This window comes from Camelus bactrianus, chromosome 6 (assembly GCF_048773025.1).
Source record: "Camelus bactrianus isolate YW-2024 breed Bactrian camel chromosome 6, ASM4877302v1, whole genome shotgun sequence".
Lineage (NCBI taxonomy): Eukaryota > Metazoa > Chordata > Mammalia > Artiodactyla > Camelidae > Camelus > Camelus bactrianus.
The window spans coordinates 79,737,195-79,759,440 of NC_133544.1; the positions used below are offsets into that span (position 1 = coordinate 79,737,195).

Sequence of the window (22,246 nt, forward strand, 5' to 3'; positions counted from 1 at the left end):
CAATGAAGCATTTCCGTCAAAAAATCAACTTTGAATTTGACCAAACCTCTACACCTAATAACCTGTTTATGGCATATACAGGAAACAGAAAACAACACCCAAGGGAAATAATCAGCAAAACCCTTTATGTGGGAAACTTCTTAGAACAAATATGCTGGATCTTCAAAAAGATAAACTGGGGGGAAAAGGTGGGAGGAGAAACCTTTTCATTAAGAGACTTTAAAAACAAATCAGCAACTGTAATGTATGAATCTTATCTGGTCCTGACTCAAGCAAATTATGAAAAAAAATTTTTTGAGAATGACTACATTATTTGATGATATTAAGTAACTTAATTTTTTAGGTATGAAGATATTACAGTTCTTGTATTATAGAAACATATACTAAAACATTTATAATTAAAAAGTCAAGTTCCATAATGCAGGACTGCATAGAAATTCCAAGGAAAAAACAAGAGAGCTAAATCCATGGAGTGGGATAGTGCATGAAAGAAAGTATCCTATTGAAAGGTGCTGCTTACTGTGAGCCAGAATATATAGTTTTTCTTAAGAATAACCAAACCCTCTCCCCACCCCTCTCGTCCCCACCATGCCCCCTAAGGTGGAATCAATCAAGGATCCCAGGAATAAACTCTGCTTTGAGGAATTTTCAAAGGGTCTACAAGAAGGAAAACATATTTCAAAGAGGATCAAAACCTTACCTTGGGATTTTTCCTAAGAAAAGCTCACAGATCATCTAATACTGGAAATGTTCTGTGGTACTTCTTCAACACGTACTTACTGAGCACCTATATTCTATGCTACAAACTCCAGCAAGGCACTAAGGGAAATACAAAAATAAGACAGTTCTTAGTTGGTAATATAGGCAATCTAGTTTTCAGAGAGACACACAGTGGTTGATCAGTTTTACTCTAACACATAATTACTGAGTATTTAAGTGCTAACTGTGACAGATCCAAGGATCTGGGTTGTTCAAATACAGATGCCTTGTGTAAAACGTAACTAGATAACAATCAGAACAGATACGGTAAACAAGGAGGATCATGAAAACCACCGTCCACAGATGAACCCCTTCTTGCAAACAATTATTTGATCTCTCTTGTAAGTGATACACAGCTATTTATTGGGTACCCTTACCTTGATTGTCTATTCAAACACACATGACAGAATCATTTTGATTCATCTTCCTCAAGAGAACGTTTGATATTGTGGAAAAATATTTAAAAACTCATAATTATTTTTATGGAATGCCCTATTACAAAGCATGTGGTATACAAGGTGGTGGGCGCTGCAGCAATGAAAAATTCTAAGGGTCCATTCCTGTGAGAGATGTACAGCCTAGAGGCATAAAGACAGATAATAACTATGAAAGCAACATAGTTCAACTTAAAGATGGAAAAGGAATGTAATTTTATATTTTTCTTTACATTTAAAATCATTTCCGTATGTTCCAATACAATCAACATGCATTACTTTAAAAATAACAGTGGCTCACATATACTTCTAGACTAAGGAAGGCATACTATTACAGAACATCTGCAGATGTTTTATGAAGTAATCTGATAGAGGTGGAGTTCTGTTCTTAGTAGGATGAGACTGAGAAGTAATGTTAAAAAAATTAAGCAAATGACACTTTCAGACCATGGAGTAATAATGATGAACTTGAGTAATCTATAGAAAGACAATACTTCCTTGGAATGAGAAATGTGGTTTTCAGGTAAACTGTTACTTTCTAGAATTGACTGAAAAAGTTAATGGAGTAGATTTGTTTCAGGAAAGGGACCAGAAACTGGTACAGAAACCATTAGTGGTCATTATGCTTGAAAGGCAACATAGCAACACCATGCCTTGTGGCCTCTCTGGCTCTCTCTTGCCTTCTAGTGGCCCGTACTCTGTCTATGGAGTGTGTATCTACTTTTACTCTAACAGCCCTCCCCCCACAACCTCTTGGCCTTTCTCTGGCCTTCTGAGATGGCCTCCACTCTGTCTATGGAGTGTACACCTCTCTAAATAAATCTACTTTTACAAAGAAAAGAAAAGAAAAAAGAAAAGAAAAGAAAAGGGACGGGAAGGGAAGGGAAGGGAAGGGAAGGGAAGGGAAGGGAAGGGAAGCGAAGCAAGGCAATATAGCATGAGGCTTTAGAGATAAAAGCCTGTCTGCCTGGGTTTAAATCCCAGCGCTGTTACCTACTTAGTGTAAGAATCTGAGTAAAGTAACTACCTAATGCCTTGGTCTTCTAATCAGCATTAGTAGGATAAAAATAACAGCCATTTCATAACAACAACAACAACAACAACAACAACAATACCTATTTCATAAGACTGTTATAAAGATTAAATGGGTTAATATAGGTAAAGTACTTAGAGTAATACACGGCACATTATTTAGTACTAAATAAATGTTCAACTACTATTATTACCTTGTGAAAATAATCAACAAAAAAATTAAATATCAATAGATAACTCATATTCCCGTTTTCTGATATAACAAGAAACAGTCAAAAAACAAAGACACAGTAGGAAACCAAGATCATTTTAAACATTGCATAGAATACGTGATCAAAATGCATAGGTGTACAAATGGTTCATTAAAAAAAATTCTGAAAAAAATTAACAATGGAAATATCAGATAATTTTCAGAATGATTAAACTCACTAAAACATGTGTAAACAAGAATAAATTTATTTAATTTCTTTTAAAGATTTAATGATATACAAAATGTATATAGTATAATATCTTTAATATACTTTTTTCTCCCCCCCATCAATATTAAACACTATTTGAACAGCTTATCTCTTTTTGTCTTGTCTGTATCTATGAGATACACTACTGAATACAAATAAGATTTCCACTGCTCCCTCTCAAATAAAAATTAAAATTAGTACCTAAGAAAAAACAAAAAGGAAAAAAAAAAAAAGGAAAAAAATCAAAGCATAAAACTTCAGTCACATAAAAAGCTTTTCTTGTTGTTGAATATTCAACAATATCTGGGGCAGTTAAATTACATTTTATTGGCATAAAGTTGCATTGCAATCTCCCGACATCACATAATGATAATCCAATTCAATTTCTTAAGTACCACAGACAATATTCATGTTCAAATGTCCTTACACAATTTTAAATATATGCAAGAATTCATGTTTACATTCTAATTTGATATACTGGTCAATAAAATCTTTGGAGAAGTATGTAACTTCCAAGTTGTCACTACAGATATAGATAGGAAAAAAAGCACTTTAACTTTCCTCACAAGGTAACTTCTCTTGAACAGTGAGTTAAGTTTCTCCTTTGATATATTTAGGTTATACCAGTCTATCATGGCTTTCTTCTACTTAACAATGACTTGATAAAATAATGTTTAAAAAAAATACTAATAATTCTGCACAACTGGGGCTCTATTTAACAAAAACTGGCTCTATCTTTTAAATAGGCGCCTAACCCTGATTCATAAAGTCCCTCTTAGAAAATGGTTTTCAGCTTGGGCTCCCTATATCCCTGTATATCTAGAATTATTACAAGCCATCTCCTTTCCCATGGCCAACAAGCATCTAGCTGGGAACTAGTGACATCATCAATAAACACACTAAAACACACTGAGGAAGACGTCTGACTGCCATTTAACCAAAAGACTGGGTGATTTCTTCATTTTGCTGGCTGAATGGCAGTAAACCAGCTGCCAATAAAATCTGACGGACACCTAACTTTGGTTAATGGTATTGCACCACACAATGAGAGAGTATTACCCTCAACAGAACAAAGTCAAATGAAATCCTCTGTTAAAAAGAGCCCTTTAAAAGATATAAATACTATTTTTTTCTTTACTTGTAAAATTTAACAGCTGCCAGCTGTATGCTATAGGGAGTTCCTGACTGACTTTAATCAGGTCAAAAGAGTATTGACCTTTTAACTGTGCCAGATCCAGCATATTCAATTAGCACACACTTTTCTGTATTACCAAATAATTTTCTCCTAAAGGAAAAGTGACACAGTAACATTTTTGTGAGGTGCAAGCAAAACCAGTGATTCAGTAATATTATAACATCAGACGAATAGAATTAGTTGATTCTGATTCTTTGGTGGAATTTCCAGGCTGAAGAGTCAAATCTGAAGGCTCATCCTGAGGAAATATAATTTTATCAGGTGTATAGTCATTCCTCTTCAGATCTATATTCACCACCCCCAACAAAAAAGAAAAAAAGAGTCAGTATTTCTTAGAAATAGAAAATTAAGAATATTTTCTAAATCAATTTTCTTCTAAACATGCCAGATCTATTTTCTACCATGTTGTTATAAATTCAAAAGTCACAAAATTTATACACACAAAATGAAACCATTCAACAAATAATTATTATGCTCTGATCATGAGTCACTAACTTACGTAAGTGTAGAAACGTAGCAATGAACAAGGCAGATAAGGCTCCTGTTCTCATATAGCTTATATTCTTGTGGGTGAAAAAATATATATATATAAAAATGACAGAATTATAATTAGTAACAAGTGCTTTGAGGAAAACTGTGTGATGAGGGTCAGAAGGGAGATGGTATAAAGTGATTCTTTAGATAGGGCTGGGCAGAAAAGCCACAGGAGGTAACATATGAGTAAAGACCTAAATACTGAGAAATGACCTATCAAAGTCCTAGGAGTACTCTAGTCAGAGAGAAAGTTAACTACAGACTGTAAAAAGGAAATGGACTTGGTGTGTTCCAAGAATGGCAAGAAGATAGTTTGGCTTGCATGTAGTAAACGAGGGAAAGACTAGGGGGAAATGAGGTTAAGCAGTAGTAAATGGTCGAGGGCTGTCAAACTACAGGCTGCGGGCCAAATCTGGCCTGCTGCCTGCTTTTGTTAAAATAGTTTTATTGGAGTGCAGCTATAGAACTTTGTTTACAGACTGTCTATGGCTGTTTCTGGACTACAATGGGAGACTGGGTAGCTGTGGCACAGGCCATATGGCCCACAAAGCCTAAAATATATACTTCCTTTTGCCTTTTATGGTAAAGTTTGCTGACCTCTGATTCATGGGATGCAAGCTAAGGTAAAGAGTACAGATTATAATGAAAATCCACTGGAAGATATCAGGCATTCTAAAGGGAGGAGCATAACCAAATTTGTTTAAAATAACCATTCTGATTGTCACACGAAGTCTTGTTGGGTGGCAATGGTAAGAATCCAGGAATCAAAATGATGGCAGTGAAGATGAAGAGAAATTGATAAATTCTAGGCAGATTTCAGAATTTGAACAATCAGATTTTGATAGACTAGCTATGCAAGTGAGAGAACAAAGGAACTGGCTACCCTTTTAAGTTTTGAGCCTGAGCAACTGGGTAACCATTAATGAGACAGGGAAGCAGAGTTTTGTGGGTAGGGGTGGAAAATGAAAGTCAAGAGCTCTGGAGTGAACATGTCACTTAAAAGATGCTTTAGGATACCTAAGTAGCAATACAGGAAATTGAATACAGAAACAGGAGCTCAGGAAAGAAGTTAGTCTTTAGTTAGAATTGGTACTATCAGTATGTAGACTGCATTTATAGCCATGTGACAGGATGAACTCACTTAGGGAGCTACAGACATATATGACAGTAGTTGTAGAATTAGAAAACTCAATGTAGTAGTAACAAATTTATAATTTAAACTAACCACTGTCACAGATACACACTTAATACTTTTACCTCCAAGAAAATAGAGCACTCAGAATATGAACTATTGATTTTAATTTTGGTAATAGCCTATATTCAATGATCCAAATACATATTTGCTACTGCACGAATAACTTGATAAATTTTAAACTCAAGACTAGGCCAGTAAGTTCTCAGTGAATACAAATAAATTTGTAGCTGTAATTTACACAAAGAACAATGGACAAAAACACAGTTTTTATAATGAATAAATTTACAATTTATTAAGTCCTGATAATGCTGTTAACTACTAGTGTAACCATGGGCAAATCATATGAATTCTTATTTTATATTTTGTAAAATGATGAATTTGGACTAGATTGCTTTTAAGGTCCCTTCCAAGTTGTGAAATCCTGCTTCACAATAATAATTTAAAAAACAGATATGCTATTAAAAATTGTATTCAAAACAAAATAAAAATTGTATCTGGGCTGCCTGTTAGATTCACCATTGTGTGTTCTAGTTCTGGATAAAAAAGAGTAAGCATATTCTATCCTCTCTCTCACACCGATTACAAGTAAAAACCCTTCACGTGATAAAGCAACAATCTCCGACTTCTGAAAGCAATAGCAGACACACACGGGAAGGAAATCAGAACTTGAAGAATGAGTTTCCTGGTTGAAAAAACCTCTCTTACTTCCAGGCCTAGACTTGAAGACAGCTCAGTCATAAAAATGTGAGCATGGACAGAAAAAGCTCTGAGACCTTCTGGTCAGAGGATAAGGAAGGGGGACCCTGTGGGATGGAGAATGTTGAGGGGAATGCTATCTTCTTAATTTTTCTTTTTGCTCCTCTGCCCTTTATCAAAAGATAAGCCTCAGTCATGAAAAGGCATTCCTGTAGTGGTAGCAGCTGGGCGGGCACCTACAACTCCAAGAGAAAATCCTTCTCCCTGATCAGAAGGAAGGAAAACAGGTACCTCTATGATTCAAAAAAGCATAATTTTCTCTCTTTTCTTTGCTACTCAGCACCAGAAATGGACCTAGCTGCAGAAAGTATGTAACAACACAGGGGTCAAAATCCTGGTTTTCTAGTCAGAGTACCCCAAAAAAAAAAAAAAAAAAAAAAAAGAAATGAAAAGAAAAGACGTGGCCCTTGGGAGTCACAAAGTACGGAAGAAATCATGGAAAGAAGGAAAATGGAGAGAGGAACACCCGAATTTTGTGTATGAACTCCCAGGCTCATCCTTGAATGATACATTTATGGAAGGACAGCAAAGCATAGGCTTTGAGAACTCAACTATGGTTCAGAACTTCGCTCAGGTCCCAGACTTGCCCCTGTTTGACACACAAGTGAGAGAGACCTGATTAATAATGCAAAGGCTTTAAACACTAAACTGACATTGGAATCACAGCCACAGAAGACAGACTGCGACTTGTGAACTGAATTTAACTGAGTTGATTGCCTACTAACACCAAAAATCTCAAGAGGATTCAAAATGCAAAAATTCAAAAATCAAAGTTCTCTAGAGGATTTTTAATAAGATCCAAAATCTCATACATAATATACAAAATACCCAGGGAAAATTCTAAAATTACTAGAGATACAAAAACCAGGAACATCTCAAAGATTATCGAAAAAGACAACCAAGATATGCCAAACTCAAGATTACCCAGATGGTAGAATAATCAAAGACTTTAAGCCAGCTACTATTAACCGTACTCCATGATGTAGGACAGACTTGAAATGAATGGAAAAACAAATTTTCAGCAGAGAAATAATCAGTATAGAAAGATCCAAGAGGAAACTACAGTACTGAAAAATATGCCTGAAATAAAAATTTCAGTGCATGGGCTTCATAGCAGAATGAAGAAATTAAGAATGAAGAGTCACTGAACGTGACAGATCACTATAAACTACCCAATCTGAACAACAGAGAAAAATTAACTTTTTATTTTGTTTTTGGCTTTTTTGGGGGCTGGGAGGTAATTAGGTGGTGGTATTATTATTATTATTATTATTATATTATTATTATTATTATTATTATTATTATTATTATTATTATTATTATACGGAGGTATTGGCGATCGAACCTATGACCTCCTGCATGTTAAGCAAGTGTTCTACCACTGAGCTATACCCTCCACCCCCTGAAAAATTAACTTTTAATCAGAGCCACAAGTTCCTGGGTGACAGTATCAAAAGTTCCAAGATTCTTATTATGAGAACCCAGAAAAAGATGAAAATAAAACTGACACAGAACAATTATTTGACGAATAGCTAAAAACTCCCCTAATCTGAAAAAAACCATAAATTTGCAAATTAAAGAAGCTTACTAAACCTGAAAGAGAAAGCTACAACTGGACATAGTAGAATCCAACTGCTGAAAACCAAAAATAAAGAACAAATCTTGAAAGGAGGTAAGATTATAATGACACACCATGTATATGTATAAAGGAAGAACAATTCAAATGACTATAGAATTTTCATCAGAAATAACAGAGGCCAGAAGACAGCAGAACATTTTTTTTCAGTGCTGAAAGATGTGTCAACTTAAAATTCTCAATCCAGTGAAAATATCCTTCAGGAATGAAGGCAAAATACACACATTCTTAGATAAGAAAAGCAAAGCAACCACTAAAAACTAAACATAAAGATAAAACAATACTAAAATGGGGGTGGGGGACAAACAAAAAAACCAAACTAGAGACAGCAATCAGAAAACAATAAAACAGTAGATCTAAATCTAACCATACCAATAATTATGTTAAATGTAAAGGGTCTAAAATAGCAATTAAAAGATGGAAATATGCTGTCTACAAGAAAACTACTTTAAATATAATTAATATATATACAGGTAAAAATGGGATAACATATCTGATGAAACCACCAATCAAAAGCTAAGGTAATATCAGACAAGGGAGACTTCACAATAAGGAAAACTACCATGGCATTATATAACAACAAAAATTGAATCACGAAGAAGTCTTAACAACTGTAAATGTATATGTACCTAGGAACAAAGCTTCAAAAATCCATGAAGGAAAAACTAACAGAACTGAAAGCTGATGAATCCACAATTATTTTTAGAGACTTCCTGTCTAAGTAATAAATAGAATAAGTAGACAGAAATCAGCAAGGATATAAAAAACCTGAACAACACTATCAAAAAACTTTCCTTCACTAATATTTACAGAACACTCCATCCAACAAGAGAATATTCTCTTCAAGTGTATGTGCCACATTCACTAGAGACTATTACCTTTTTAAGGTTAAAAAAGCTTTTTTAAATTGATATCATACAAAGTATGTTCTCTTATCATAATGGGATTAAACAAGAAGCCAGTAACAGAAAGATATCAGGAAAACTTGCAAATATTTGAGAATTTAAAAAGAAACTTGAAATAAATAATCCATAGGTCAAACAGGAAATGTCAAGGGAAGTAAGAAATATTTTTAAAAACAAAAATAAAACATACCACACTTTATGGGATGCAGCTAACAAAATGCTTGGAGAGAAATTTCTAGCACTAAATATTTTGTTAGAAAAAATGTCTCAAATCAGTAATTTAAACTTTTACCCTAACAAACTAGAGAAAAAAAAAAATACCCAAATCCACAGCAAGCAGAAACATGGAAATAATGAAGACTAAATCAATGAAACTGACAACAGAAAATAGAGTAAAACAATGAAGGAAAAAACTGGTTCTTTGAAAGTATCAAAAAAGTGCATACACCTTACAAAAAGTACAAATTACCATAATGGAAGAGAGGATTCACTACAGACTCCACTCCCCCAAAGACACTTAAAAAATAAAACAGTATAATTAATGGTATGTCAAAAACTTTGACAATTTAAGTAAAATGAAGACAAATACTATACAATTTCACTTACACATGGAACCTAAAACAAACAAACTCACAGAATAAGAGACAACTTATGGTTACCACAGGCAGAGGGTGGGGGGAGGGAAAGGCCGTCAAAAGGTACACATTGTATGATACACAGAAAAGTTGTTAGGAGGGTAAATTCTAAGAGTTATCATGGGGAAAAATATTTTTTTCCTTGATTTTCTTTTTATTGTATCTATATGAGAAGATGGATGTTAGCTGAACCTAGTGTGGTAATTATTTCACAATATATGTAAGTCAAACCATCATGCTGTATACTTGAAACTTATACAGACATATATATCAATTATTTCTCAATAAAACTGGAAAAAAAAAAAAAGACCGATTCCTTGAAAGACAAATTACTAACAGTCACTCCAAAAAAACCCCCCAAAAAACCCCCTGATAACCTCAACATTTGCTGTATCTATTTAAAAAAATTAAACTCTTGGCTAAAAAGCACCTGAAAAAGAAAACTATATGCTGAAATGGTTTTGACAGACAATTTTATGAAAGTGGAGATAATATCAATTCTATACAATCTATTCCCCAAAACAGAAGTGTAAATACATCCAACTTATTTTTAAGGTCAGTATTATCCTAACACCAAACAAGACAAACAGAGAATAAGGAAATAACCCATAGACCAATAGTCTTCATGAACATAGATACAAAAAAATCAACAAAATATTAGAAAATTGAATCCAACAATACATAAAAAAATATATCATGACAAAGTGGAGTGTGGGAATGCAAGACTGGCTCAACATTTTAAAAAAATCAATGTGATACAATGTAATACTAATTAAAGAAAAAAAAAAGATCACATAAATAGATGCAGAAAAAACATCTGACAAATTCAATGTCCATTCAGGATAAGCATCTTCGAGAAATGAGGTGTGGAAGAACATGTCTATTCTCACTATTCCTATTCAACACTGTACTGGAATTCCTTGCCAGTGCAAAAAGTCAAGAAGAAGAAATAAAAAGGCATACAGTTTGGAAAGGGAGTAATAAAACTGTCTCTATTGCTTACACAAAAAATCCCAAGGAATTTATAAGCAACAAGCTAAAAACAAACAAAAAACCTCCTAGAACTAAGTGAGCTTATTAGCACGGTTGCAAGATACAAGGTCAATCTACAAAAAAAAAAAAAAAAGGTATTTCTGTACACTCAACAACGACCAATTTAAAAAATTTAAAACCAGTACCATTAACATGCTTACTATTTGCCTGGCACTGTTCTAAGTACTTCACAAATACTAACTCATTTAATTCTCAAGCAAACAAAAAATAACAAACCTCTATGATGTAGGTATTCTCAGGAGCCTGGCAGTCTGGCTCCAAGTTAAAGCTCTTAGCTACTCCATTATTCATCACAATGGGAGGAACTTTTAAAAATACAGCTCAAGGGTGAGTGCCAGGTACTTGTAATTTTGAAAAAGTCCAATAGGGGATCCTGATGCACACCAAAGGATGAAAACCACTGGTTCGTGATATAACTTACAATCCAATAATAATTTGTAATTCTTCAAATATAATGATGGTTACTATCATGAGAGACTGTATCTGCAGTTCCTGTTCCTGTTTCACGGAATACTCTTTTCCCAACTCTTTTTCAATCTAAGTTGAAAGTCTATTCATTCTTCAGTTTTAGGCAAATCTGTTAGTCCCCCAGGTAGCATTCCCTGACGTCTAAGTTTGTGTTAAGCGATCTGCTTACCTGTTCTATTTTTTCTGCCTGGCATTTATGATAGTCCAGTAATTCTGTTACTTTTATCAGTATTCAAGATTTGGCTAAACTTCATTGTTTGTCTCATTCACTATTGTACTGTCAATATCTAGCTGCCAGCGGACACATAATAAATATGTATTAAATGAATGAACTCTGTGTTTTTATAAGTAATGAAAGAAAGCATAGATCCATCTATAATCAATAATATGTTATTTGTGCCTCTCTGGCCTTGTGAAGTTCTGTAGTAATCAACTTTGCTAACAATTAATACATTACACTGATTATGAAAATGTTTACCTGGAAGTTTAAGTTTTCTACAGCAAGAATTACAGTGATGTTTTGCTCTGAAATTTTTTATTGCATCTTCTCCTAGATTTGCTGGGCCAAAAACCATATCACAGGATCTGTGGAATTGGTAGTTAAAAAAAAAAAGATCAGTTAACACAAACAGAAATGCAGAATTTGAAATTATAAAAATATGTCTTAACGAAATTATTAAAACTTATTACCTCTTTTCTTCTGCCTTTATCACAGATGGGTCAGTCAAATTTTCACCCACGCCTTTATATGTATATATAAAAAGGACAATTTATATTACATAATTGGCATAAATACTGACATATGCATAATAAAGTCATGAGCGATTCTACAGCATCATCAACCATCACACAATGATAAATTATTCAAAAGAGTGTAGTTTTTCTCCCTTGATATTTCATTACTTGACTTATGACTTCAACATGGCACCAGAAACACAGTTCCTGCGACATGAACAGCAGATAAATATCCGAGTTGGTTGGAAGGCATGTAAGCTCCTGATGGCACCAGTTTCTGATGCAACAAGGTCAAGGCTGCAAGCAAATATCTCCTTATTTACAATCTGCCCTTGTTTCACCTTAGTTAGCAAAGAACAATCAGGCACATGAAGGCATAATCTATAGCCATCTTAAAAGTGTTTTGGATTTTTTCAAATCACAGACTAACATGAATACATCTTGCAAAAGATTTAAATTACATAAAGAATAAGGTTGTGAACATCTTCCTTCAACTCTAGCCCTCTGGAAAGCTATTTAAAAAGTCTGGTTAAATCTTTTCAGTCTCTCTTATCTATCTATTTACATAAAGAAAGAAAGAACAACTACTGATATTTGGATAATCATAAATATTTAACCCATTAGAATGAAATCTAATAAAATGGTTAGAATTTCACAATAGGAAAAACTAGAATGAAAACATGATACTAATTTCTACTCAGATTGGCAAAGATTAAGACTATGCAGTACTGGAGAGATGGTGAAGAAATGAGCATTCACACACGGTGTTGAGTATAAATTCCTACAACCTTCTGGAAAAGTAACCTGCAGTCGCTATTAAAATTACACTCATCTCTAAAACTAAAAATAGGGTGACCATCTCGCAAAAGATTTAATCATGCTATGCCTACTACAGACTATCATGCAGGAATGACTCAGATTTATCAATAATGACCCACAAGATGTCCATGATATGTTGTTAGCTAGGGAAAAAAAAATGAAACACACATACATTCATATATACTCATACACAGCATGATCCCAGTTGGAGGAAAATCACCATAACACAGAACAAAGTGATTAAAAATAAGGAAAAAAAATTGTATATTTGTCTTCATAAAGGTAGAGAAGCAGTAAAGATGAACATTTTGCATTTTGTTTTTATATATTTCTATATTGCTTAACTTGTTTGTACTAATTGTCTAAAATATTTCTAAGAAAAAATGGCTCCATGAACATATTATGTAGATAACATCATAATCACCCTGCTTATTAAAAATAATTGCCATCTTTTAACAGTTCAGACAAAATCTGTTTGGTCTCACTTCCTGTGCATGTCCTGTGCACAATTAAATGATACTTATCTAAGAATATAACTTAACTAAGATTTTTACTTAATTGGATCGACCTGTCTAATAATATACATCAGAGTTTTCACTACATATATATATCACTTAGTCATTTATGTAAAATGATAAACTATTGAAAAAAGGATAGCTATTTCTATATATACTTTCTTTCTTGAGCTGAATCAATACCAACTATTTACTTTTCAACAAATCTTTTACATCTATGAGTATCTATAATAATGAAAGAAGTCATCAAGTAAAAAATATTCCAAACAATTGTTCTTACGTAATTTTGAAATCTGGTCTGTGTTGACATTTGAAATCAAAGCTTCTCTTTAGGGGAAAAAAAAAAGGAACCTATAATGCGTAAGTATCATCCAGGCAGAGCTGGCAACTTGCTCCATTTTATTCTCCTTAGACCCTGCTGTGGAGCTGTACAGATACTACTCTAAGCAAACCTGCCCTCTCCTAGCTACAATTTTTTTCTTTCACATGTATGAAACAGTCTGTCTACAAAGATGGCTGTGATCAGCTTTTCCCTCGTAGACACGCATGCTGCTCCACTTACAAGTGCTGGAATCTATTCCCTACCTTTTGAATCTGGGCTGTTCTTACTAATTCCCTGGACCCATAAAATATGGTAGGAGGGATCTGGGCCGGTTCTGGGCCTAATCTAAGAGTTTCTGCTTTCTCTCTGGAGGAAGCCAGCTGTCATGTAACAAGTCTAATTGCCTGAAACTACCATGCTACAAGAAAGTCTAAGCTAGCCAGCCACGAGGTGCAATCACTTGGTGGAGAACTGAGGAATTCAGTTGTTAGTGAACAGAGACCCAAGACACATGGCTCCAGTCAAGCTGTCCAAACTAATCTCCAGCCATTTGAACCTTCCAATGGGACAGCAGAGATGAGCCATCCCCACCATGCCCTGTCCAATTTCCTTAACCAAAGAACTATAAGCAAATAAAATGGTTGTTTTAATCCATTAAATGTTTAGGTAGTTTAGTTCACAGTAATAGATGACATAAACACCAGGAACAACAGATACTTGTTATTGTTTTAAAGAAATGGTCTTTATACTTTTAAGAGACTAAGGCTGCACATCTATGACTAGAACAGGGGATTTCACATGTTTTTGCTTATTAAAGTATCTGTATTACCTAAATAGCAGTTAAGATAGCCAGAGCCCACTCTTCAGAGCCCTCATGGCTTTATGCTATGTCTGTTATTCACTTGCTTTTTTAACAGCTTCCATTAACCTAAGATTTTACCTATATATAAACTAGCAGATTTTCTGTATATTGTTTGTAACACATGAATAGGTGAGAAAGTACTGCATAATTTCACTTTAGCAATATTTCAATAAATTTACCTTGTAAATCAAGTACCAGTAACTCCCCTCTTGTATATTCATAAGTCCAGTGGCTAAAGGCTAGCATGATCTCTTCCAGTGTATTAGTTGGAATAATTTCATCACCATTATTATTGTTGTATTTTCTAAATTCTCCAGTCATACATTCTTCCACAGCAAACCACTGTCCTGCTGAATGGCAATACAGCAGGAAAACTTCAAGGAACCTTATGAAAAATAGTTACAGATATTACTAGTAGTTTTGTTAATAAAGTTCTAATTCATCTTTAAAATGGATAAATAATGAAACATTCAGCATCAATAAAGCAGGTCAAAAGAAAATGCTATCCACATAACACTAAAAGATCCCAGAAATGTTAAAAGATTTACCTTGGAGAATATGGTATGGATTTCGGTTTCATTTGGTTGAAGGCAAATGTGAGCTTTTGTGCTGCTCTCTGTTGTTGAATTTCCTACAGAACAGACAAATGCTTGTTCAACACTGAAATTAAGACTTAATCATACTTTAGAAATAAAAACATGAAGCTCAAATAATGCTTCACTGTGTGCGTTCACTAGCACTTACTCTGAGACAGAGATGCAGAACTGTATCTTCTTTATAAATACTTGACCAAGTGTTAATCACCTCAGGAAGAAAAGATTTGATAATATAAAGATGTCCTGATTTGAGGATATCATGTTCTGACCAAGTACACTGTACTTTGACAGCTCTTCGTAAACCTCCTCCCATCTCCTCTTTACTTAAAAACTCTATTTTGGCACAGAGACCTAGCTGTGACCAAGAAGACATGCTGTTATTCAGTATGTTGGGAGAACTCTCTTCCAAGCGATACACTGTGACAGGCTCACCTGTAACATGAATGGACACACGTTAAGGCCAAATTAAGACTCTAAAAATGACAAGACAGAAATTGGCAGGTATCTTCGGTTAAGATTAAGCAAGGAATAGAAGATGAGATTAAGATGTAGTTTTATAAAAGAAGTTCAAGGGCAAGAAATACTCAGAAACCAAGAATCTAATAATATCTCTAAATTCACACGTACTGGGTAATGATAAGCATTTTTGCAATCATGAACTTTTCAAGAAAAACTTTTAGAAAGCAACTGGACTTCTAAACGTTACTAAGTTAAACTTTTAGACAGGAGATTAGATCTGCTCCACAAACCCTGTGATGTCAATTTATCTAATTGTAATTACTAAATAATGGATCAAGAACCTTTCTGAATGAGAATATACCACTGCCTCTGGATATGTCAGAAATAGAAAAACCAATACTGCTGACACTTCTTTCTTCTATTAAACATACCTCACTTCTGCAGTAATCAGGCTAATTAAAATTCACATGAAATTAACACTTCTTAATGCGATCCTTCTTTTTTTCACCACCTATGTTCTGTATTACAGTTAAAAACTTCGTATTAACTAAGGGTTTATTTTCTCTTTCATTTCTTTACTTTTTGGACTTACCTCTTGGAGGCACAGGTGTAAATGGAATGCTCTGGGATAATCTCATCAAGTTATTTCTTTCCACAGCTGCATAGAAATAAAAGAGAAATAATGAAATCCCGAAAAGCTCAAAATATTACTAAATTTTGTTTTTAGTATTACTAACCTGAGTAATAGTAATTTGTATCCATAACTGGCTTAAATGGAGAAGCAAGACCTGAAACAGCAAATAAACAAATGACACCCTTTTAAGAAGTACTAATGCAGCATAAATTTTTGCTCAGGCATTCTCATATAATCATCCTAAATTTCCTTCATGTAAGCTCTCTTCACAAAAACAGAAAACACAAGTAATGAATTATGTCCATCATGTGCTTATTACCCTATTCCATTATGGGTAACTGCAAAAGGGTAAAAGTACATGAATGTCCCCGTCACCCAACACACACACATACTGAGAAAGGTTGATGGCTGTCTCAGAGGAAGAGAAGGGACAAAAGAGTACTTTGGAAGGTAATGGTGTGGTCAGGGCAACATTTGCAAAGGAGAGGAACTATTAAATTGCATGCTACACTTAAGAAATTGCAAGCTGTTTGATATGAATAGAAGAGTGGTTTTCAATACTAATTTTATATACCTATCTGTTTATTTATCAGAATCATCTGTGGGACTTTTTCAACATATACCTACCTATTTCTCATACCAAAATATTCTAATTCTGTAGGTATGTGTCATCATACAAGTGATGCTCTACAAGTATTTGGATACGCAACTAAGATTGCAAATTAATGAGCAAGAGTTATAGGCATACCAGTAGGAGGTAAAGCTGCAGACGTAGGGCATTTGTTAATTGTTAAGAAATATGTCATGTTAATAAAGGACACTGGATTTCATCCAACGACAGTGCAAAAATGTAAAGCAGAGGAATGACAAGATCAGATCTTCTAAAAGAATCATTTTGGTGGTAGAAAAGAAAAATAGACTGGAAGGGAGCCCAAACTAGCACAACCACTTTGTAAAACCACTTGGTAGTAACTACTAAATGTGAACATATGCATACCATACCCTGCCACCAGCAATTCCACTCCTAGGTATATACTCAACAGGAAATAATAGCATATGTTTACCAAACAACATGAACAAGAATGCTCAGAGCAGCACTATTCATAATAGCCATACACTGGAAGCTACAGAAATACCCATCAAATAGTAGAATGGATAAATTCAGTATAGCCATATAAGAAAATACTGTGTAGTAGTGAGAATGTACAAACCATCACTACCCACAGCAGTATTTGTGACACTCATAAACATATGTTGGGAGAAAGAAGCCGACACAAGAAGAGTACATACTGTATGATTCCACTTATATATTCTACATATATAAATAAAACAAATAAACATAGCTAGCTAGCTAGAGACACATACACATACACAGGCAAAACTACTGTATCATTTAAGGGGCAGAGGTTATAAGAAGAAGAGCACACAGGAGCTAAGAAACTGGCAATACATGTTTTGTGATCTGGGTCCTGATTACATGGGAATGCTCATTTAGTCAGAGTTCCCTGAAGTGGAGGATCAGCTGTACTTTTCTGTATGCGTATTATATGCATCAATAAAAGGTTTTAAAAATGATGAAGGTCTGAACTGAAAGCAGCAGTGAAACGTAGAGTGGAGGGTGGATTCTAGAGCTGTTTAAGAGGTAAACAGAACAGGACTTTATGAGTGTGAGGTCAAGGGGTCAAGAATACCTCCCTCAGTTTTCACATAGCTGACTGAAAGAGTACCATCCACTAAAACGGAATGTAAGTGAAGGAGACTGAGGTAGCAAGGATGAAGGGGAGTGGGGAGACTATAAAAAGATCATCATTCACATGGTGAGGTTTTGTATTTGTGAAACACCTACAATGAAGAGAAACGAGCCGGGAGAAGAACGTTCTACTACCATGGCTTTTTCAAATACGAAGTCTAAAATTTCTTACCTAGGACAATGTGGTATTGGCTAAAATAGATCATATACAATCCTCACTCTTTCACATTAAATCTACCCTGTGGACTCACCATTTAATGTTCCTTCTTCAGATGGCCTAAAGAAACACCAAAAATTATGTTACAATTTTAGTTTTGGCTACCACAAAATTTTTTATTTTATGAAGTTATTATAATTATTAAATATAACATTATTAAAGGCATTCTGAGACTGCAATTCACTTTTGTTTGAATATTTGCTACTTCCCTTAAGCCAATGCCAAATCCATACACGGACATATCTATATCCATATGCATATACTTTATCAACAACTTGTACCTCCAATTTATGCCTACATAAATATTATTAGTAGTTTGGTGCCAAACTGAAGGTTCAGTACTAACAGAGTAAAATATTCCATGATTCCTCTATTTGTGGAGATTCATTCCAGTACTATAACAATGCCTTGAAATGACACTGCAGATTTTAAAAGTACTTGAATAGAACTGATGCAAAGAACTGGGAGAACAGCAAACAGACATAATTTTGCAAAACTTAAATGCTAATGTTCAAAAAAATATTTTCCAATGTTGAGTGTATTTATTTATTACAACGTATATTGGTAGCAAGTGGCAGTTCTATTAATTCCACAGATTCCAGTGCAAGTTAGACAAACAGGTGTAGTGGAAGGAGAACGGAATGGGAATCAAGAAAAATGGATTAGAGGCTTAGCTCTCCCATTATACAGTTACGTGGCCTTGCTCAGGACTAAAAGGACTAGATCCAGAAAGAAGCTCTGGAGTAGAAGACCTTGATAATCTCTTTCTGACATTCTCTCTGATCCTGATGTTTCCTATTGGTTTTCATCTTAATGATGTAAACATTTTCTCATAGAAAGTATTTTGACCCTAGCCTCGTCCCCTTTTCTGCTGCTGCTAAACCCCTTTTTTCTTAGCACACAGAGTACTGGCCAACTCCATCTTTCTGGGTACTTCTGTGGGTCAGCATCTTATAAGTCAATGTTCTCTAGTTAGCTGGATTAACATCAGCTTCAAGTACCTATTCTGTATTTATATCCTACAGTTCTGGTTATACAAGACATTATTCTTTGTAAAGGTCTGATTATAAACAGGTCTTCCAAGTGCCATTCAGGGCAGGATACCCCCCAAATTTGAACAACTGCATGTAGCAGCTGGTTTTTCTTCTCTATATATTCACATATATTCTGATACAGAGAAGGAACTAGGGAAAACACTGTGTAATATATAGTATTTTCCCTCAAATTGGCTTCACTTCTCAAGTAGTCCATGTCAGAGAGTAACCCTGCCATGCTTCCAGTATCAAGTGGGTGTCAAAACAAGATTTTTTAAAATTTCCTTTGGAATCCTAAAATACTAATTTCAAGGCTGGAAAAACAGAGATTATCTTTGGTTCTACTTTATGTTTAACCTACACTGAAAATGTTCACTTTCTGGGGATGACAACTTGTCAGACTGCCTTTTTGTTTCCACTTTCTGGATTACAACATCAGCTTTCTAGTGGATTTCCCTGTATGCAGGCTTTCTAAAGTACACTGTGCATTACTGTTGTAATTATTAAAGTGCATTCCAAAAGGAGATGTGAGACCTGCTGATGAGAACAATGGGCAGAGAAATTGAAATGTCAAACTAGGTCTTTGAACAAGTTTATTCAAAAGCAAGTTGGAAACAACTGAATAATAAAATCATAATTGTATCATTACGAGGAAAATTTTAGTAGAGTTATAACTATAGTCTGACTATAATTATAGTATAACTATGTAAAACCATAAATTTAAATGTATACATTAACTCAAAATAAATGATTCCTCAATGTTTTCTATTTAAAGACAGGAGATGCCAAATAAATAATCATCAACATTTAAAGTGTTAAAGAGATGATGCTAAGAGCAGAAAAAAGAAAACACTCAGTAACTATGATAGTTTTCAGACTTAATGATAAGAAAGGGCTTACTTACATTTCTCTGTTTGCTGGTCTATCTTGTAACCAATCCTTTAGTCAGAAACAAACACAAACAAAAATTAATGGAAAAAGTCTGTAGATGAAGCATAACTTTATCTGTTTTGTATCCTATAGCATGTTTTAAGAATGAAGGGCTGAAAAGTTAATATGATTTGTTTCATACCACTGAACTAATAAAATTAAAAAATGGATATAAAAGCTACTATGAGGCCATCCCATATGGTAGAATAAAGAATTCATGGGTGTTATTTTCTACAACATAACCATAGTCTAGCTAGTTCTTTGTTTCTGTTGACAATTTTGTTTTCTTAAAATACACATTTCTTTCTATGACTCTAAAAAATATTATGCCAGTTGCCAAAAGAAAAACACATCAAAGTATAAAGAGAAAAATCAAAATCATGCAAACAGTAAACAAAGAAATCACTAATAACAGGCATATTTCACTGAAGCTTTTTTATGTGTGTACGGTGGTCTTTATTCTGCAGTTTTATAATTATATTTCTAGATGTGAATTTACTTTTACCTCCCCAGCTTGGGACTTATGTATCCCAAATTTGAATTTTCATATATTTCATCCATTTGGAAAATTCTAAGTCATTTATAATCTCTTCAAACTCTGTCTATTCTTCTCAAGGCCAATTTAGAGGTATTTTCCATATCTTTTTATGCTTAACACATTTTCCATGTAATTATAATTTTATGTTACATTCTGGTCCAATTCAGTAAAGCTCTCTGTGCCTAATCTGTCTATTTTAATCCACATTGAGGTTTTTTTTTTTTATTTCTAATTGTTTTTCAAATTTTCCAGCATTTCTGAGTAGTACTTCTTATTTTTTAAAAAAATATGTTAATACTTTCTCTTACGGCTTTCATCATACTTATTTTATAATCTCTGCAGCCAATAATTCTATTATTTTGAGTTATTAGATATCTAGTACTGTTTGTATAAGATGGCTCCCACGAGTTTTGTAATTTGGCAATGTGAGGTCATCTTCAATGGAACTTTATTTGCGGAAAAGTTGTGCAGTTTAGGTTCAGGATGCGTCCTTCCAGAAAGGAAGAATTGTTACCATGAAACTGTATTCACTAATCCCTTTTCCCTATTTAAATAATCTTTTTAATAATACAATCTATCTCCTTATAGCATAGTATTTTTTTTTCAAGCTTCAAAAATGTTTTAATAAGAATGGGCATCTGATCAACTTAGAAGATCCTCGTTTCCTTCCTGCATAAGATGGTGGCAAAATGCCAAGCAATAGCAGCAGCAGATCAAAGGCTTTAACAGGGTGAGATAAAACACTGGTGTACGAACATATAGACTAAAATATCCAAGGGGCTTCTCTCTCTGTTTATCATGGAGATGAATCCAAATCCCATTCACACACTGAACTTACAGTGCCCAGTTCCATGCAAAACCTGGGATTCCTCCCCCACCTGTCCCAGCAGCTTCCTGGGATCTTCTCCACTACCTCTGCTTGTCCCACCTGGGGCTAAAGAAAACTGGATAAATGAACTTGTTGTCTTCTACAGAACCTCTAGGGCCTCATGGTCACATTGCTTGGCAGGGTATGTATGAGTGAGGGAGAAGGTGTAAGTATGTGTGTGACATTCAGTCCAGTGGGACAGGGCCAAGTTAATAAGTTCTTGATGATCTAGGATCATAATTATGAGCACTGATTTCTATACTCCACTATAAGGGAGGAATTTATTTGCTTTCTCCAAGCTATGTGTCTTGGTTGCCAGAGCCAGCTTTTAAAGACTATTTGTAAAATCAAGTATTATCTCAACTGGCTGGGAATGACTTCATATAATTAGTTTCAATTCAGAGATTCCTGCCTTTCTTTCTTTTGCATACATTTTTTCTTTAAAAATTTCTCACTAATCACTACCGGAAGAAACTATTTTCTGTAACTGCTACCATGCACTGAGGTCAGTTTTCTAAGGCAAAATTTTTTTTGAAAGTTAGATATAATCTCAAATAAAATATCACCATCTTTAGCTATTCTCTAGTAAATATGTATTTTAAAATATGCCTTTGTTTAATTGAAATGTACAAACCGGTAGTAAAGCTGCTTTGGAATCTACTTCATGAGTGTCTTCTGTAGATGGCCTTCTACTGCTACTTTTCACTAAAAGAAAATTTAAAGAAATAAAAACGTTAAACAACTGAAAAATTTTATGACCAACTAACCAAACACAAAGTGTTTCCAGGCTTAATATAACTTTCCTAAGATAACTTATCCTCTCCCTAACACTGCTGAACATTAAGAGTTACATGAGGTCATGGGTCTCCTGACAAGATACCAAAATTTTTCAATTTATTTCTGTGAA

At 34.2% G+C, this 22,246-nt stretch overlaps 2 protein-coding genes across 2 annotated transcripts in view; both read right to left on the reverse strand.

The window, feature by feature from the left end:
• The window catches only part of USP50 (ubiquitin specific peptidase 50), a 33,447-nt gene extending 30,930 nt beyond the window's left edge, over window positions 1-2,517 (reverse strand). Inside the window, exon 1 of the mRNA XM_074366124.1 lies at window positions 701-2,517. The gene's annotated coding sequence lies outside the window, so the exon portion shown is untranslated. The remainder of the gene's footprint in view (window positions 1-700) is intronic.
• A 146-nt stretch (window positions 2,518-2,663) lies between these two features.
• Window positions 2,664-22,246, reverse strand: part of TRPM7 (transient receptor potential cation channel subfamily M member 7) — a 98,975-nt gene continuing 79,392 nt past the window's right edge. Inside the window, exons 30-40 of the mRNA XM_074366105.1 lie at window positions 21,974-22,044; window positions 19,908-19,942; window positions 18,004-18,029; window positions 16,106-16,156; window positions 15,961-16,026; window positions 15,058-15,341; window positions 14,862-14,944; window positions 14,493-14,698; window positions 11,751-11,802; window positions 11,539-11,645; window positions 2,664-4,163 (exon numbers count right to left, since the gene is read on the reverse strand). Of these exons, the coding sequence (XP_074222206.1) occupies window positions 4,033-4,163; window positions 11,539-11,645; window positions 11,751-11,802; window positions 14,493-14,698; window positions 14,862-14,944; window positions 15,058-15,341; window positions 15,961-16,026; window positions 16,106-16,156; window positions 18,004-18,029; window positions 19,908-19,942; window positions 21,974-22,044 (1,112 nt within the window). The 3' untranslated portion in view covers window positions 2,664-4,032. The remainder of the gene's footprint in view (window positions 4,164-11,538; window positions 11,646-11,750; window positions 11,803-14,492; window positions 14,699-14,861; window positions 14,945-15,057; window positions 15,342-15,960; window positions 16,027-16,105; window positions 16,157-18,003; window positions 18,030-19,907; window positions 19,943-21,973; window positions 22,045-22,246) is intronic.